General features: G+C 44.0%; 1 protein-coding gene across 2 annotated transcripts in view; it reads right to left on the reverse strand.

Moving 5' to 3' along the window:
- LOC149317879 (DIS3-like exonuclease 2) overlaps nucleotides 1–19618 on the reverse strand; it is a 343644-nt gene that overhangs the window by 14864 nt on the left and 309162 nt on the right. For both annotated transcript variants that reach the window (XM_089508605.1, XM_089508604.1), the window contains exons 16-20: nucleotides 14643–14826; nucleotides 12988–13074; nucleotides 6434–6581; nucleotides 3683–3813; nucleotides 3093–3197 (exon numbers count right to left, since the gene is read on the reverse strand). In XM_089508605.1, coding sequence (XP_089364731.1) covers nucleotides 3093–3197; nucleotides 3683–3813; nucleotides 6434–6581; nucleotides 12988–13074; nucleotides 14643–14826 — 655 coding nt within the window. The remainder of the gene's footprint in view (nucleotides 1–3092; nucleotides 3198–3682; nucleotides 3814–6433; nucleotides 6582–12987; nucleotides 13075–14642; nucleotides 14827–19618) is intronic.

Below are 19618 nucleotides of genomic sequence, written 5' to 3' on the forward strand. Positions count from 1 at the left end.
GGGTGTGCTGGTTGGGTATCTGGAAGTTATCATTCCCAAAGCTCACATTTCCAAGCTGTAGTAGTGCTCATGTTATTTGGCCCAGTTGAATCATGGGCTACGACTCAGTTGTTGTTTTTTCCCCCCTCATTCATTCATTCATTCATTCATTTTAATCATTTGATTTATATCTCATCCCAATATCCTAGTGCAGTACTTTTTAAACAATTTTTTTCCATTTTAAAATATTTATTGGTAGAATGAAATTAATAAATGTTATTATAATAAATTGATAAAACAAAATATTGGTTAATTTGCCTTACAATAATATATAAAAACTTTTACATAATATCCCCCATACATATAATATATCCCTTTATATTCCATTCTTTACTACTTTATCTAAATCTAATTCATATTTCTTTTCATCATATACTTTTCATAATTCCCCGCTCCCCCCGTTTCCCCCTTCCCCCAAGTGCTCCCCATCACCAGAGCCTAATATCTTCTTATTACTCTACCTCCAGAATTGTAGCCCTTCCTCTGGTGGTAAGACACCTCCTTCTTTTACTAAAACCTTTTGTACAAATGTTTTCCATATTGCTTCGAAATCATTTCTCTTGATTATTCCTCTTCTACACTTAATGACAGTTAACTTATCATTAATTGCTATTTAACATATCTCTTTATATCTCTCTATACCAATCTTGTATTTATAAATGTCCCTGGTCTTTCCACCTTTTTGCTATCATTAATCTCGCCGCTGTTAATAAATTTGTAATTAAATCCTTTATAACTTGGGTGCAGTTAGTTTTATCATATAAACATAATAAAGCTATCACGACTCAGTTTGTGCCGGCAGTGTGTGCTAGGGAGGAAATGAGAATGAGAGGTTGTAGAGAAACCTGGAGCTCTCTGGTGAGTGTTGGAGCAGATGCGGTTTGCTTCCCCTATGAATAACTTTCCTTTTTGCTCCCAGCAAGTCCTGTTTGTTGGCATCCCATCTTGTATGTAGGTTGAGTCTCCCTTATCCAAAATGCTTGGGACCAGAGGTGTTTTGAACTGTTTGGAGTTTTCTGAATTTTTGAATATTTGCACGTACATAATGAGAAAGCTTAAGAGATGGGACTCAAATCTAAACATGAAATTCATTTACTGTATTTTCCAGCATATAAGGCGACTGGGCGTATAAGACGACCCCCAAATCACATGCAGACAGCGCCCTGGCCTACTATATGCTGAATTAAGGGGGTCTGGTGCCCACACGCGCCTGTGGCCTGTGGAGGCCTGGAAGGCGGGTGTCTTAAGTGGCAATAGGGCCTCCCACAGTCTGGCCCAAAAGGGCACTAGATGCCACTGGAGCCGCGGAAGCCGCAGAAGCTGCTGGAGTGGAGTATCCCGGGCGGCAGTATTGGCAAGGCATAAGGGGCCAGCTCTTTCCCTCTGCCCGACCATCCCTCTCCACATCTCCACCACCTTTTCCAGTAATGGCGGCAAGAAAGAGAGAGCTCGGCTGCGGTGCGTGCTAGGATAGGAACCCGCAAGGACACCCCCCCCCCCCGAGACACAGAGGTGGCTACACCATTTGCCTGTCTCTGTGGAGGCCACCAAACTCAACCCAGCGTATAAGACAGGGATAAAAAGTCATCTTATACGCCAGAAAATATGGTATGTTTTGTATACAAGTTATCTACGTAGTCTGAAGGTAATTTTATACACAATATTTTTAAATACTTTTGTTCATGAAACAAACTTTGTATACATTGAACCATCTGAAGGCTAAAAGTGTCCCTGTCTCAGCCACCCATGTGGACCATTTTGGAATATTTTGGATTTTGGAATTCTGGATAAAGAAGACTCAACCTGTATTTATTTTATTTAGATGGTGACTTTTTCCTGGCATAGGATCCAAGGCAGTTCACAGATTGTTGTTAGCTGCCTTCAGGTTGATCTTGAATCAAGGTAACTCTATGGATGAGACATTTACAAGATCCCCTGTCCTCCACTGCTCTGCTTAATTCCTGCAATCCCATAAAACCCATGAGCTTCATAATAGAGTCCATCCATCTGGCATGTGGCCTTCTTCTCTTCCTACTTCCCTGTACCTTTCCCAGCATTATTGTCTTTTCCAATGCGTCCTTCCTTTTCATGATATGTCCGAAGTACAACAGCCTCAGTTTGGTCATCTTGGCTTCCAGGGAGGTTTCCAGCTTGATCTGCTCCAGGACCTATTTGTTTGTCCTTTTGGCTATCCATGGGATCCTCAGCATTCTCCTCCAGCACCAAATTTCAAAGGCATTGCTTTTCTTCCTATCATCTTTCTTAACTGTCCAGCTCTCACATCCATACATGGCAATAGGGAATATGATGGCTTATATGATTCTAACTTTTGTGCTGAGTTGTATATCTTTGCATTTTAGAATCTTTTCTAGTTCTTGCATAGCCACCCTCCCCATTCTTAATCTTCTTCTGATTCCTTGCCTGCAGTCCCCATTTCTATCAATGTTTGATCCCAGGTATGGAAATTCTATTACTGTTTCTATTTCTTCATTGTCTGGGTTGAACTTGTGAAGCTCCTCAGTGGTCATTATTTTTGTTTTCTTTATGTTCAACATTAAGCCTGCCTTTGCACTTTCTTCTTCGATCTTCCTTATTAGGTGTTCCAGGTCTTTGAGGTTTTCTGCTAGGATTATGGTGTCATCAGCATATCTTAGATTGTCCTTCAGAAGGGGGTTCCAGAGGTTGGGACCATCCACTGAAAAGGTTCTTTCTGGTGTCCTCGTCAAGTGTGCCTGTGATGGTGGTGGGACTGAAAGAAAACCTTCCTCTGATATCTTAAAGCTCTAGCAGGTTCGTATAGGGAGATACAGTCTTCCACACAGTCTGGACCTAAGGTCTAGAGAGCTTTATAGGTCATGACAAACACTTGTAACTTCTCCAAGCTGTGGTTATTACTGTCCATTAATATTTACATTCTTGGCTGTAGACATCATTGATTCAATGGAACTACTCTATTTGAATCTAGCAATCAAATTGTTAAGACTAATTTCATGAATGATTTGAGTGCATGTGAGGAGAGGAGTGGAAAGGAGAGGAGAAGCGAGGAGGCTTACATTGCAGTAGATGCGCTTCTGGACGCCAAACTTCAGCACCAGGACATCAAAGGCTTCGTTGAGGACCCCCATCACCATGGCTTCTGACTCCAAGGGGCCACACTCCTGAAAGAGATGAGAGGGAGGGCATGAAATTGACACAAATTGTCTTAACAAAAAGCAGGATATAAATAAAAGTTTTATTTTTATTTTAAAAAGTCAAGCTTGTCCCCCTTACTCCCAGAAATTTATACAATTTCACTCACAGCCCAACAACAGAGGCCTGCTGAGCAAAAGATTGAAGAAGAACTAAGAGAGGCAGTTGGGTCTCAGGCTGTCTCCTCATCCCATCCCTTCCCCTGCTTTCTGAGTAACAGCTTATGGATGTTCTGACTCACTTCACTGTACCATGCAGCAGAGACCCCCAATTCCTCTCACTAGCCCAGTGACGGGAACTGTATGCCCCTCCAGATTTTATTGAACTACAAGTCCCAGCAGTCCTAGCTGATGTAGCTAATGATACGGAAAGCTGGGAGCTGCAGCCCAACTACATCAGGAAGGCAGCACAATCCCCATACCTGTGCTAGCCAATTATGGCTGCTGAGGCCTACCTTGACAAACACAGCAAAGAAGAGGTCAGCGCTGAGCTCTTGCACCCTCTTGGAAGCCATTTTGCGATCGTTGCAATGCTCTGCTTGCTTCTGGATGTCAGCCTCCTTCATCCGTGGGGCAGGACCACAGCCTTAAAGGGAAGCAGCTGGTGGTCAGAACAAGCAGCAGAAAGCAGTTGTCATGACCTTCTCTCCTTTGGCAGGATGTAGATGCCTGTATTGAAACCTAGCTCTCAGTGGGTTATACCAACTTGGGAATGTACAGCCAATCCATAACCATAAGATGGATAGGATTCTATCTTATTTCTGGGAGAGACCGGGTGAACCTATTCAGAGAGAGGGTTGCAAATGTCAGGTGCATCTGTTGGGGAAGGGGCCAAATATAGGAACCACCAGGCTGGGATCTGAAAATGAGTTTTCATCCAGTTGAGAGAGTGAAGGATTTCCCCTACAAACACTCTCTTCCTTCTCTAACCTTCCCAGACTATTCCAATAGGCCAAGGGTGAGCAAATGGGGTTCGTGGCCTTCTGGATTCCAGGGTCCCTAGACTTGCTGCATTTGCTCCCCATTGCATTAGTAAGCATGGAAGTAATGCATTATAAGTAACAATGTTACTTGCAACTAATTACTTTGTAGGGTCATGTAGGCATAACGATTATAGTTGGCCCACCACAACCATGGGCTTGCCATCTGCGGATTTGGGCATCCATGGATGGCCCTGCCATATTCACCCCAATGGTGATGCATGCATACTGCCATGCAGCTGTAGCCATGCATTTAAGCACACAACACATCACCATAAAAACCAACAGGACTTGAGGTCCCATACTTTTTTTGTATCTGCATGGGTTCTGGAACAGCACACCCGCAGATGCAATGAGCCAACAGTACTGTTTTGCAAATAACGCAGTGATTGCAATACAATGTTATATTGATGAATAATGCTTCCTCATTATGACTCATTTTGGGTGGAAAGACGGAAGCGGGGGATGTTGTCATTTACCACAACCACATTAGATCAGGTGGAGGAAGCTGGACAACTTGGCTTCAAACAAGGGTGCCATGCTGCTCAGGACACTGTCTATTGCCCCTGGCCATACCATTCTTCTCAAAGTAGACTGGACTAGTATGATGTCCTGGCAATGTCAGGAAGTAACACCATAAAATGCCAAATTCCTTCAACACCAGTCTGCATGGTCAACAGTGAGGGATGATGGGAACTGCTATCCAAAACCAACAGCAATGCCCTAGGTTCGTCATCTCCTGCCCTTCACACAGTGGGGTATGGGAATGAGTTCTAGGCTTGTGTGAAATGAGCTCAACATGTGTGCAGTGCAATGTGTAATGCATTAACCACTGGGTGGTGCAAATGCATTGGGTGCATGCACTCACAGTATGGGTCATATAGGATATTTCAAATGGGGGAGGGGGGACCAGTGCAGAGCATTTGTTCACTATATAAACAGTCTGAGGTGCAACTCCTTCAGAAAGGACTGGAAAAGTCTTCTTCTAATCCAAGCTAACATTGTGAGAGTGTGTGAGGAGGGCACTGTGATGCATTTCTATACCTTGTAATTGCAGTTAGGCCCACTCTATGGTATGGATTGAGTCTAAATGGCTTCTAAGTACAGACAGGGGTATTTTAGAATCTACTAGCTATGATGGTCAGATCCCCAGATTCCAGGTTTGGAGAAATGAAGATTAGCAGCAAGATGGATATTCATTAGGGCTGTGATTCAATTAAAGAAATATTAGCCAGTGTGGTGTAGTAGTTTGAGTGTTGGGCTATGACTCAGGAGACCAGGGTTCAAATCCCTGCCCACTCATGGAAACTCACTACGTGTGATCTTGGGCAAGTCACACTCTCTCATGCTCAGAAGGAAGCAAAGGCAACCCCCATTTGAACAAATCTTGCAAAGAAAGCCCTGTGATAGGTTTGCCTTATTGTTGCCATAAGTCAGAAATGATCTGACAGAACACCACCACAACAGCAATTTAACACTTGTGATTTATTTATTTATTTTTATGCCGTCTTTCTCCCCAAAAAAGAAACCTGAGGCGGCTCACAATAGTCCATTAATGGACTGCTCATGTGCATGTTTTTAGATGGGGCAAGAGTCACTGAAGACATTCTCTTCAAAAGAGGAACTTCTTGCTATTTTATTTTTTCCTTTCTCTCATACACACACGGAAGGAATGCCTCTTCATTAGATGGCACTCGCCTTCTGCACTTAAGTACTTCCATTCTGAAAATAAAATAAAATCAGGGCACCTTTCTACTCAATCAAAATATTTTTAATCACATAATGCTGCAACAGCCAACCTGGTAAACATCCAGATGTGGTTGGAATGCAAACCCCATCACCCCCAGCCAGCATGGCTAACATTTGCACAGCACACCAGGTTGCCTATCCCTGGCTTACTGTAACCAATGAATCAATGAATCAGCATGGCTGTACCTCTTAAGAGGAAAAAGACATCTATTTATCTTAGCACACATTTTCCTCCTTCTGTTAGTTGCTAAATGGCTTGCTTCTGCTTTATGTCCAGTTATGTATTGCCTTCTAAAGAAGCTTATGAGCTGCCCCATTTTCCATCTGGTGGTCAGCAGTCAGCGTACAGAATCTGAATCTCACTGGACTTTTGGTCTGTCCCAGCATAACATGCTGTGCAGCCACCAAATCCTTGTACCCTTTCAGCCCACTAGATGACAATGCTGACTGGTTAGTAGTACCTCCCAAGGAACTCACCCAAAGAAGCAGAGAGCAGCCGATGCACCATGATGTCTGGGAAGCGGCGGATAGGAGATGTGAAGTGCGTGTAGAGGGGCACGTTGAGGGCGTAGTGGCGGAAAAGAGTTTCATTTTTCAGCATCCCAGCACAGAAATACACAGCCATCTGGAAGGGAAAGGGGAGGTCAGTTGGAACCCATGTCAGAGAATGGTTGGGAAAGGCAGAGGCAAGGAGAGCAAGACCAAAGGGACAATCAGGCACACACAGTCTGGGTGTGCAATCACACATTTGACTCCCTGCAGCAAAACTTTGGTTTCCCAGAGCTTGCAGGAAAGGATACTTGCTTGGGCTAACATTCCAACATGGCCAGTAGTTATGGGAGTTGGAGTCCAAAAGCAATTTTTATGAAATCAAGTACTGACACATGTTGTTGTGTGCCTTCAAATCATTTCTGACTAAGGCCATAAAACAGGGTTTCCATGGCAAGAGGTTTGCCATTGTCTTCCTCTGAGGCTGAGAGAGTATGCTTTGCCCAAGGACACCCCTGTAGGTTTCTGTGGCCAAGTGGGGATGCAAACCCCAGTCTCCTAGTGTCCTAGTTCAACACCTAAATAAGTACACCACACTGGCCCTTGAATGGAGGGAGCCTTAAATTCTCTCTCCTTTTCATCAGCCTTTCTTCCCCCACTGTCTTTTCATGAGAACAATGTATCCCAGCAACAATATGTGTAAGGTTTGTACAAAGTTTTTAATATATTTTTAATTTTGTTGTGTAATGTTTTTAACTTTTTAAAAATTGTTGTTTTTAACTGTGTATCTACTTTTCAATGCTTTGTATTGTTTTCAACTTGCAGTGTTTTAAATTTGGTTCACTGTCTTGAGTCCCTAGCTGGGAGAAAGGCGGGATATAAAGAAAAAAAGAAATAAATTCATGCCACCAAACATTTAATGAAGCAAAGCTGCTATAGCAGTCACTTTCTTTTCCACTATCTTTTGAGACTACAGGCTCCACTCAAAGAGTAGCTGGTTACTGGGACATTAAACAGTATTGCCCTTGGTGTGATATATAGGTGAAATGATCACATGAACAATAGTTAAGGGACAAGTGCATCTGACTGTCCCTGACAGAGCGTGACATTCGGGAGTGAACACATTTGGGAAATTAGGGGGTGAGCTGTGGATATGCAAGTTGCTGGTTCAAATCTAAGCCATTGGCACATACTGCAGCCACAACATTGTGAGTTCGATCCCAGGGCTCCAAGGCTGACTCAGCCTACCATCCTTCTGTAAGTTGGTAAAATATTCAGCTGGTTTGGGACAATTGGTTTACAAATCGTAAACCGCTTGAGAGTGCTGAGTTCACTATTAAGTGGTATAGAAATGTACATACTATTGCTATTGCTACAAGGGCTTCATTTATGCACAATTAACCTTTCAGGCAAATCACAAACAGGCTTTATACTCACATTACAAAAAAGGGTAGCTGAGAGAAGATCCTGTTCCTTTGGCAATGCCCTATTGCAGTGATGGTGAACCTTTTCGAGGCCGAGTGCCCAAACTGGAACCCAAAACCCACTTATTTATTGCAAAGTGCCATGTCCCTCTGGCTTTCTAGTAACAAACTCTGGCAAACTCTGTGCTGGGACAATGGCACATGTGCCCACAGAGAAGGCTCTGAGTGCCACCTCTGGCACGCATGCCTTAGATTCGCCATCACTGCCCTATTGCAAAGGCAGACAAAACTATCTTACCTTGCAGGAGGATTGTAAGGATAAATGAATAAACCCTCCGAACACTTGCAACTTCTGCATCAAAGCCGTGCCTTATTAGTATAAAACAAATGAAAGACCAAACAGTAACGGTCTTTCTGCAGCATTTTAGACAGAGTATGCTTCTCCCACACTGATGCTGAGTGAGGAAAATGATCTTCTTTCCGAGCCAGCTTTGTCAGAGATGAGGGAGGCTCGGAAAGGGTAAATGGTGAGGTCAGGAAGGCTTGGGTGATGGATGGGGCAGGGAAAGCAGGGAAACTGTTTTAACAGATGGGTTTGTGTGCCACAGTGGATTTCTGCTGGGGTTGCCATGGACTTAAGAGTGGGGAAGTTGGAGAGGGGCTGTGTCTTTTGGCCTGCAAATCCCCAAATCCACCCAAGCGCAGTCCAAGGTCCCTGTGACCTCTCTGCAGAGCAGAGTTCCTATATGGCAAGCCTCCTTGACACCCACACTCCTTCCCCTTCACACTCACTAGGAAACCCAAGCCATTTCCCCATCTCCTGCTGCAAACAGTCAGAGAGATTAAGCTCTCTGGGCCTTTCTCCCACGGTATTTAATCTAAAGATCAGTCCTGTAATAAATCAACGGAAACTCAATGCTGATAGTCCTCCACGCAGAAAGAGCTTTCCAGCCACAGGCTCTTCAGGATGGCTGCCTAAGTCACTGCTCTCTACATTTGTTAAGTTCAAGCTGATCTGTACAAAGACAGTACAATTCCATGGTGGTAAAGTTCTAATAAATCAACTGAATGCAACTGTATGATCCTAGCAGCTTCCCTATGCAACCTGCTAATATGTACATGAGAAAAGGGTGAAGATTTGAATTAACAGATTCATAGACTTGGAAGGGACCACAAGGGTCATCTGCATCCACCCGCTGCCATGTAGGAATATACAACTGAAGAACTACATTCCATTATCCGACATATTTCACCTTTTGCTCTTGAATTTCTCTTTAAATTGTTATTGATGTTCTTGCACTTGAACATCACTGGCTAGGGTCCTCTGCTGCATACTTCCCCTGCTAGAAGTGAGGCTAACAATCACAAGAGAGAGGGTTGCCAACTTTTGGTCTATCCTCTAAGGAGGCATGCCTGGCACCAGTGCCATTATCCCTTGAGGGCCAGGTGAAATTGTTTTCCATTCACTGACTGGCCCTTGCTTCCACAGTGCTGTTCACTGTCATCATCAGACCAGAGACAGGGTGGTGGTCCTGCTGCAGTCCACACCAGGAGAGTATTTGTTCTCTCCCCCACCTCCAGGCCCAGCTACTGACTTTGCAACCTCAAGCTGGACACTGAAATGCAAAAAGGCACCTAGTATTTTGGCTTGGTTAACACCAAACTCCATGCCATGCAGGCCTGATGTGGCAACTCTCCCAATCCTTAACATGGCTGGAGCAGTTCTGTGGTCTGATTACAAGTGGATGTATATACACAACTACACACACACACATACACACTATCCCACAAAACCCAGAGTTTCCAACATTTCAGATTCAGAGTGCTGAAAACTATTTTTGAACTACAATTCCCCAAAGGTCCCTGATCAGCAGGGCTACTCAAGAGGCTGAGCTGTGAATCCAGAGGTCCTCACTTCAAACCTTATCTCAGTCAATACCCCTTAAGAATACAAGTTATGTTGGCTTGGGGATTACAGGAGTTGTGGTTTCCAAAATAACACTTCAAGCTCTGCACTATGACTTCCAGCAGCCTCACCAGCAGAACCCAGGGTGAGGGATGCTGGAAGGTACAGTCCAAAAACATTGGAAGGGACTCACGTTTCCCACTCCTGTTGTAAATGATGATGTTCTGGAACTGAGCCCTGTGGAGGGAATGCAACCCACTTTGCTACTGATGGCTCAACGCTGGGGAAAGCAAGGTTATTTGACCAATATCTGTTTTATTGGCATTCCTCTAATTAGCTCATTTGTTTCTGTCTGCTCATTAGGAAGCTCCTTCTTGCAGTTCATTTTCCCCCTGTGATGTTTGGATCGATCAACTGGGTGATGGCTTCAGTGTTCATTAGCATCAAAATCACAGCAGAATGCTCTCCCTGATCACCTTTGCCTTTAGCTTGCTCTAGAGCTGCAAGGTGTTTATCTTACAGGTGTTTCCAAGTTCCAGCTGTAGGATTTAATCAGCCAACACTGGGATGAACAGAGTAAAAATTTAATGTTGATTCAAAATGATGCCCCTAATAATAGGCTTGGTTAACTATAAAGACTTTTAAGGCTCAGGGGCTCTGGGCCACTGTGCAATCCACACAAAAGCAGGGGTAGAGACCCCCTGTGCCATACAGATCCGTTGGAAATGGCTTTTATTTTCTGTTTGTCATCCGAAGCCAGGAGACTTGTCTTATCATCCCAGCATGGCCTCACAAAAGAAGGTCCCATATTGTTGTAGGGGAAAAGATAAGCTAGAGTTCTATACCTGTCTTGTGGGATGTAGAGGGAAGAACCCCCCGAAATCTCCAGCAGAGCTTTCCTTCTCGCTTAGCCATGTATTTTGGCCTGGCTAAGACGTGGCTGAAGCCAAGTGCGGCCTAGTGGTTTGAGTGTTGGACTATAACTCTGGAGACCAGGGTTCAATTTCCGTTCAGCCATGAAACTCACTGGGTGACCTTCGGCAAGTTGCTTCCTCTCAGCCTCAGGGGAAGGCAATGGCAAACCTTCTTTGAATAAATCTTGCCAAGAAAACCTCATGATAAATTTCCCTTAGGGTTGAAATGACTTGAAGGCACACAACAGACAATCAGCGAAAAGGGAAAATTAACTCTAACACACCAAGTGGATCTGTAATAGCCAGGGATATGCTGTTGGGTTAGTTCCTTGTAAGAGAAGAAGTGTGGATGGAGAGGTTGTGTGAGCAGAAACTCCACTTTATGAAAATGTCAAGAACTGAATGTACTGTCTCACTGTCTTTCTCATGTGAGTCCACCCCAAACCATAAAGACAGTGGCTGTCTGAGCACAGCTGGTCTAAATAATCTGTGAAGTCACCTCTTTTATGGGGCTCATTCATTACTCACTGATGTCACCAAACCAGTGTGTGAAAGTAAAATCCAGAACAGGTGCCTGGAAAGCATCCTTGGATGAGATGTCCTTCATCTCCAATTCTACTTTCAGTCTTGAGGGTGTTTCTCACAATGTCTTGAGAGCCTAATTCTAAGGGTGGAGATAGCCTCTCCTGCTGGATATGCAGGGCCCAGTGCATTTGGGGCTTTTAGAAGAATGGGATGACAGCACTTGCTGAGAGCTCCAGGTCACCTGAGCTCCTGCAGGATCTGGCCTGGTCTGAGAATGGATGGTAACAACGTTGAGAGCTACACATCTTTAGCTCTTGGCCCTTTGAGCCTAGGATGCTGGCTTAATTCAGACCTGCTTCTTGTAAACAGCAAGTGGTTCTGCTTTAAGATGTACAACAGGATATGGATGGATAGATGAGCCTCCATATGTTGGGGGAAACAACCTTGCTCATAGCGCCCTAGTTTGTCAGGGGAAAAACTAGGGTAGAACCCCCTGACACACTGAAGAATTATTTACATTTCATATGGAGCTACATTCTTAAACAGTACTGTCAGGGGGCTGCTTATGAGCACCAAGCTTTTCCCACTCCAGGAAAGCTGAACCTAACTCCCTGACCAAGCATAGAGTCGGGTAAAACAAGGACAAATAGTTAGTGGCTGACGTTCATCCCATGGATAAACTGGCCTCTCTACTTATCTCCTACTGTGGCGTCTGCTCAGTGCACTACAAACGCATAGCCTGTAAGTTCCTCAGGGCAGAGAACCATCTCTTTTGCTGAGCCCCTTGAATAAGTAGTAGTACTTCTCCCTGGGAACCAGCCTCTGAGGTGCTAGCCCTTCTAATGTCACCTCAGCTTATCTGTTCACACTAGATTATGGAAATGATTCATTTTTGTAACTCTGGGGCAAAGGACAGCAGTGTTGTGGATTTTGCCAATTCATGCAACAATGTTTGAGTTCGGATCTCAGTAAGCAGCATTGTTACACAGGATGGACAGAACAGATGTACATGGCTGTACCATCAATACAAAATGGCCAGAAAGTGGTTCCTCCCTGCTTTTAATCTTTTAAACAAGGGTACTGCACTGAGGAACCCGCAAGGTCATGTTCTTCTCCATTATGATTCCTTCTCTTCCTCTGATGCGACTCATCAGGTCTTGTGGGGTGCTAAAGTATCTTCCAAGATATTATGAATCATGCCAAAGGAAGAGAAGGCATCTCACCTAGATACAGGCAGCCCTTCTTTACAAGGTTAAAGGAAATTGAACATCCATTTTCAACATAATTTCAGGTAGCATTCTCCCAGTCCTACTAAGGAATAAAAGAGTGAATTACTAATAAGTAATGCAATATGTTCCTTTTCTCAAACTCCAGTAATATGCAATGGGAAAGACAGTAGCAGTTAGCTTTTAACACTAATGTAAATGCATCACTGTGGCATGTAAAATTTCCAAGTACTGCTTCTCACCATGATGCTGGGGGGCAAACAGGCAGGTGAGAGAGCAGGAGATACAAGTCCTCAGGATGGAGGGTGAGTCCAGCACTCAGGGAACTAACAGATACAGTAAATAGCTGGCTGCAGCCTCAACAAAGCCCAAGCCCAAATCACATCCAAGAGAGAAACGATAATCTTGGGTAAGCAAAGTCATCTGAGATCATGCCCTAATGGTAAGGGTTCAAAGTTATAACCTTAGTGGCTCCAGTTCTGCTCAGAACCCAAGATCATGACGCAACAAATAAGTCAGTGGCTATGATCTCAGTGTCTGTACTTACTTGCATGGGGCGTGAGAACATGTTGGTCAGCACCTCTTTCCTGGCTTCTGCGTATCTGTCAGTGGCAAAGATTTCATTCAGGCTTTTCTAGGAAAGAGAGAAAAAGATACACACAGCTCACGCAGAGGAATGTCTACAAAGCAGTCTCTTCCCCAGAATGGTGCATTCCATAGTGCCTCAACCACAATCCCTCTGGAACTGTCTCCGACTGATGCAGTGACCAGGGATGGCATCTCTCCTCTAGATGCCTGTCTGGAGTCAGTAATGGGCTGGATGAGGGAAAACAGACTCAGACTGAATCCAGAGAAAACGGAAGTACTTGTGATAGGATCCCCGGGTCCAGGTCTGGAGATTTGTCCACCTGTCCTAGATGGGGTCACACTTCCCCTGAAGGACTCTGTTCGCAGTCTGGGGGTGCTCTTGGACTCGTCGCTCCACCTTACATCTCAGGTGGATGCGACAGTCAGGAGCACCTGTTATCAGCTTTGGTTGATACGCCAGCTGCGACCCTACCTGGGCCGGGGGGACCTTGAAACAGTGGTACATGCTCTGGTAACCTCTCAGTTGGATTTCTGTAACGTGCTCTACATGGGGCAACCCTTGTACCAAACCTGGAAGCTTCAATTGGTGCAGAACATGGCAGCCAGACTGGTCACTGGATGTTCCAGGTCCAGCCATATAACACCTGTTCTGCAAGATCTACATTGGCTGCCTACTCGCTTCCGGGCGCAATACAAGGTGTTGGTTATAACCTATAAAGCCCTAAATGGCTTGGGCCCAGGGTACTTGGAGGACCGCCTCTCCCCATATAATCCGCCCCACACACTCAGGTCAGCCGGGAAGCAACTTCTGAGGGTTCCTCCTTTGAAACACTCTACGACTGCACAGAGGGCGTTTTCAACCTCAGCCCCGCAGTTATGGAACTCGCTTCCCGAAGAGCTCCGCTCGACCCCCTCCCTTGACCAATTTAGGAAGAGACTTAAAACCTTTCTCTTCGAACAAGCTTTCCCCCAGATGTTGTAACGCTTCTTCCCCCCCTCCTCTTGCACCTGCACTTTGGCTAATTTTTGTACGGTTTTTAATCTGTGTTGTTAATTCTTGGTTTTAATGTTGATATTGTATTGTTTTTATTTATCGTTTGTTGTTGACATGATGCTGTAACCCGCCTTGATCTCAAGGAAGGGCGGGCTATAAATAAACGGTTTGTTTGTTTATTTATTTATTTATTTATTTATTTATTTAACTGTACCTCAACACACCAGGAGTATGTTGATGGGAAGGAGCTGGGAATCCTGAGCTCCTTAGCTCAGGTGGCTTTCAGCCCTTCTACTGGTGACAGTGGGGTGACAATGTGTAGGCATCAGTAAAATGCCTTTGTACTTTTATGCCAACGAACAAGGAAGCCAAAGGTGGGCTATGTGCTCAGGAGCGGTGGGGGAGTGGGTTTCCAGCTTGTGTATAGTTTGCAAGACATTCTGACATGAGTGTCCAAGCATCAGGACATGGAGTATTTGGAGATACTAGCCACTGAAAAAGCCTTGGAAGCAAACAAGCTTGCTGACTCTGGTGGGAGGCTGCTTTGCTCAGTTGCTTTGCTCTCATCTTCTTCTTCCCTCACCACATACACAAATGCACACACACACACAGACACTTACATGCAAGGTGCTGGCGTTGCTGCAGTCAATTTCCAAACCCATTTGGTTGCAAAATTCCATGAGATCATTGAGCATCTTGGTCTGGGGTGGGGGATGCCTCCGCAGCAAAGCTTTTTTGGGGAAGGATCGGTAGATCTGATGTGCAACAGCCATGTTTGCCAAGAGCATAAATTCTTCTACCAGCCTGGGCAGCGGAGAGAAGACCATTAGGAGGATGAGACCAAGAAGAAGAAAAAGAAGAAGATGACTAAGACAAAGAAGAGGAGAAGAACAATAAGAGGAAACCTCAACATATATTGTAAATATTTCAACTAACAAGAGTACAGATGTATCCCAATATGTGCTTTGGTCCATAAAGCTCTGGAGTGCTCTAGCATTTCCTCTCCTGTCCCTGCAGATATTGTAACATAATACAGGGCAGAGTCAAGGCAGTCAAAGTGGTGTCAAGCTGCTTTATTTTTGCAGTGTGGCTAGACCCTCAGATCTGAGAAAAATATTTTCAAGATACAATATCAGAACTGGTCACTGGATGGTACTGGAGAGTGTTTTCCTGCTAAACTAGTAATGATGAACAAAATAATTATATAATACATAGAGTTACTTTTGCAGACAAATGTCCAAAACATACTGCAGCTATAACCCAGTTTGAGACCGCTTTAACTACCATGGCTCCATGCTAAGGAATTCTGGAAATTGTAGTTTTGTGGGACATTGAGCCTTCTTTGTCAGAGAGCTCTGGGGCCACAATAAACTACAATTCCTAGGATTCCCTAGCACTGAGCCAAAGCAGTTCAAGCAGTCTCAAACTGGATTATTTCTGCAGTGTGTTTTGGGCCAAAGTAACAGTAATGACTATTTGGTACTTCAAAGTAGCAACTGCCTTTAAAGAGTATGCCCATTAAATCATTCCCACATTGTCATTTTCATCTTCAAATGGTAGAACCTAGAACCAAGCACTGGGCTTCCAATGAAATCTGCACCATTCTGAGCAGATTAGGAATGGTGCAACCTTGAAGAGTTATTGTGCTGGGCCTAAAAACTCAGATTTCAAACAGAATGAAGTGCAATGGGACACAGGCCACACCTTCGTATTCTGGGATGGTTTATGGGGGCACTTACAATGACTGCAGAGTCATGGGAGGGCTCTCATACAGGGGACGTCTACAACAGATCTACAGCCACAACTAGAATGTCTGGGTTGCTTCAGACACCAGACTCTCCATTTCTTGCATTCAGATATCTCTCTTCAAATAATGTACAATCCAGTTAAGTACTCTTTCATCCAGATGAACCTTTGGCTTCACTGAGAATCCTGGCTCTCCATCTGAGGTGAGTGTTTGTAGATATTACATATGCAGTCATCCATACACATACAGATAGATCATGCTGCAAACAAGTCATGTGTGAACCTGTCCTAAAGTCCTTTCTGCAACTTGGCCAGATAACTGGGTATTCATCTGTCTTGCAACTTCTGCATTAATGCTACCTTTGTCCATGTGTTCAAAGATATAGCTGTGTTAGTCTGCAGATTAGTATGTTGAGGGATCCTATAGCACCTTTGAGACTAACAAAAGAAAGAAGTTGGTAGCATGAGCTTTCGTAGACTTAGGTCTACTTTCTCAGATGCATTCTGAATCTTAAGTCTATCAAAGCTCATGCTGCCAACTTCTTTCTTTAATTAGACTCAAAGGTGCTACAAGATTTGCCCATGTGTGTGCGCCTTCAAGTCACCTGCTGACTTAAGGCAACCCCATGGATTTCATAGGGTTTCCTTAGGTAAGGAATGCTAAGAGGTGGTTTTGCCAGTTCTTTTCTCTGACTTATACCCTACAGCACCTGGTACAGTGAGCCCTTGGCATCTGCTGGAGTTTGGCTCCAAGTTGTGGATACCAAAATCCATGGATGCTCAAGTCCCATTATAGACAACTGTGTAGTAAAATGGTGTCTCTCATATAAAATGGCAAAATCAGGGCTTGTTTTTTGGTCTATTTATCTATCTATCTATCTATCTATCTATCTATCTATCTATCTTTAATACAGCGAACCCTCCACATTCACTGGGGTTAGGGGTGAAGGACCCCCATCAATGTGGGAAAACCACAAATAAAAAAACCCACTATTCTTTATACCTGAAAGAACACCTCTCTAGGAATCTCCAAGTCCTCCAGTGCAAGTCTATGGTCAAAATCTGCCAGAGGTTTTGATCACTGAATCATGCTGGATAACATACAAATGCCTAGAGAAGTGTTTTTTCTAAGAACATCTAGGTTCTCCAGCACAACTCTATGGTCAACGCCTAGCAACCTCAGGGGAAGGCAGTGGCAAAATTTCTCTGAACAAACCGTGCCAAGAAAACCATGTGATAGGTTTGCACACAACAGCAGGAAAACCCATGTAGCTGAGTCTGCTTAGCTTCCAGGATGAGATGGAATCTGGTGCCGTTGGGGTATTTAGGGTATTTAGGCCGTACTCGTTTTTAGATAGCAGTAACTTTTCACTTAAACCACCACAAGGTGCCAGTGTTGCTCCCTTTACAGCCACCAGTGCCCAGTTGATTCTTAGAAATGCCTCTTTATAGTGTGTAATAATAATAATAATTCCCAAAAGTAAACAAAAAAAGCCCTCTGCAAACCTGCTTTGATTGCCACCCGAATTATCAAAAAGAAGCATCCAAAGATGGCTGCAAACTCTTTGGTATAAAGACTTGTCCTTGTGGTTTATGCAACTCTGGCACAGACATAGAATAAATAAATATTGTGAGACTAGAGGAACATATCTGTAGGATTCAAGTCACCCTGCCCCAACTAAGAAGTTTTAATTAATCAATCCCATTTGCACACCTATTAGAGTCATCTAATGTTAATAGAAGAGTGGCAGTCAAAATTTTCTCAGTATAAATTTTTATCATCAACCCCCCCCCCCCCCCGAAACCAGTTTAGCATCTCCAGTTTCTTCTCCCAGAAGAAATCTTTGTGTCCATTGTGGTTGAATGGCAGGCAGAAATAATAATAATAATAATAATAATAATAATAATAATGTTTTTAATTGTTTTTGTGCTATATGGCCATGTTCTAGAAGAGGTTATTCCTGATGTTTTGTCATAGTTTTTTCTGGGTTTTTTGGGCTATGTGGCCATGTTCTAGAAGAGTTTATTCCTGACATTTCCCCAGCATCTGTGGCTGGCATCTTGAGAGATGATATTAATTGATTATTACACCCATTTTACATACAAGAAATTGAGTTTGATGATAGCAGCTGAAAACACTGGTGTTCAAGTGAGATTTCAACACAGTAGTCCTGCTGGTGGAACCAGGACTTTTCCCAGGATGATTCCTTTTTTCGGACATTGAATAAACAGGTGCCCAGTACCTATTTCCTAATACAATATTTTTGCCAGGCTCTGGAATGGCTACCAGATGCCATCCTTGCACAACTCCACTCCCCCAGTTTTAATGGCAAGCTCAGCATCTATGTACATTTCCCACACTGGCCAAAAACATTTAAGAAATACACCCCACAGGAAGGAGGTGTTACTTCTTCCCAAACTGATCCTTAGTATCCCTGGCAGGCTCAACTTCTGACAGTACATGGCTCTAGTCCAGGCTATCTGAAGGATTGTATCTCCTCACATGAGCTTGCCTGAACTCTCAGATCTTCGGGAAGGCACTTCTCCCAATCCTTGAACAGGATTAACTGGCCATAATATTATTCCAGGTGGGATCTCACCAAAGCAGAATAAAGTGACACAATTATTTCCCTTGATCTAGACACTATACTCTTATTGATGCAGCCTAGAAATCATACAATCATAGAGTTGGAAGGGATCCCAAGGGCCATCCAGTCCACTCCCCTTCTACCATGCAGGAACTCTCCATCAAAGCATCCCCAACAGATGGCCATCCAGCCTCTGTTTGAAGACCTCTAAGGAAGGAGACTCCATTACACTCCGAGGAAGGAGTGTGTTCCACCGTCAAACAGCCCTTATTGTCAGGAAGTTCTTCCTAATGCTGAGATGGAATCTCTTTTGCTGTAGCTTGCATCCATTGTTCCGCGTTCTAGTTTCTAGAGCAGCAGAAAACAAGCTTGCTCCATCCTCAGCATGACACCCCTTCAAATCTTTAAATAGGGGTACCATATCACCTCTTAACCTTCTCTTCTCCAGGCTAAACATTATTATTATTATTATTATTATTATTATTATTATTATTATTATGCTTTATTTATATAGTACTGTAAATTTACATAGCACTGTACATACAATCTTTTTAATAAGACGGTTCCCTGCCCTCAGGCTTACAATCTAAAAAGACATGACACAAAAGGAGAAGCGAATGGTTGTGGAGAAGGGGATCAGGTCCAGGAGTTCTTCTCTCCCTCTGAGGCCTGGACCAAGGCAGATGGACTGGAGGGAGGGCTCTGCTTCTTAAGGGTCAGCCCAATGGCGCTGGGCCTGCCTTTTCTCTCCATTTAAGCTGGATGGAGACAGATGCCATGGAGGGAGGGCTCTTTTTCCCCAGCTCCCTAAGTCGTTCCTCTAAGGACATGGTTTCCAGACCCTTCAGCATTTTGGTTGCCCTCCTTTGGACACGCCCCAATTTGTCCACATCCTTTTTGAAATGTTGTGTTCAGAACCAGACACAATATTCCAGATGAGGCCTGACCAAATCAGAATATAGTGGCACTATTACTTCCCTTGATCTAGGCACTATACTTCTATTGATGCAGCCAAACTTGCATTGGCTTTTCTCACTGCCGCATCACACTGAATCATGGTCTGTCTATGGTCTACTAAGACTCCTAGATCCCTTTTGTATGCACTGCCGTCAAGCCGGGTGTCACCCATCCTATATCAGTGCACTTCAAGGGCAGCACTTTACATTTCTCCCTGCTGAAATTCACTTTATTAGTTTTGACCCAGCTTTCTAATCTGCTAAAGTCACTCTTCTTTGAATCCATTTCCTCTAACTTCTCTCATG

The sequence above is a fragment of the Sceloporus occidentalis genome, unplaced genomic scaffold (assembly GCF_023333645.1).
Source record: "Sceloporus occidentalis isolate IW3139 unplaced genomic scaffold, rSceOcc1.0.p SCAF_2, whole genome shotgun sequence".
NCBI classification, from domain to species: Eukaryota; Metazoa; Chordata; class Lepidosauria; order Squamata; family Phrynosomatidae; genus Sceloporus; species Sceloporus occidentalis.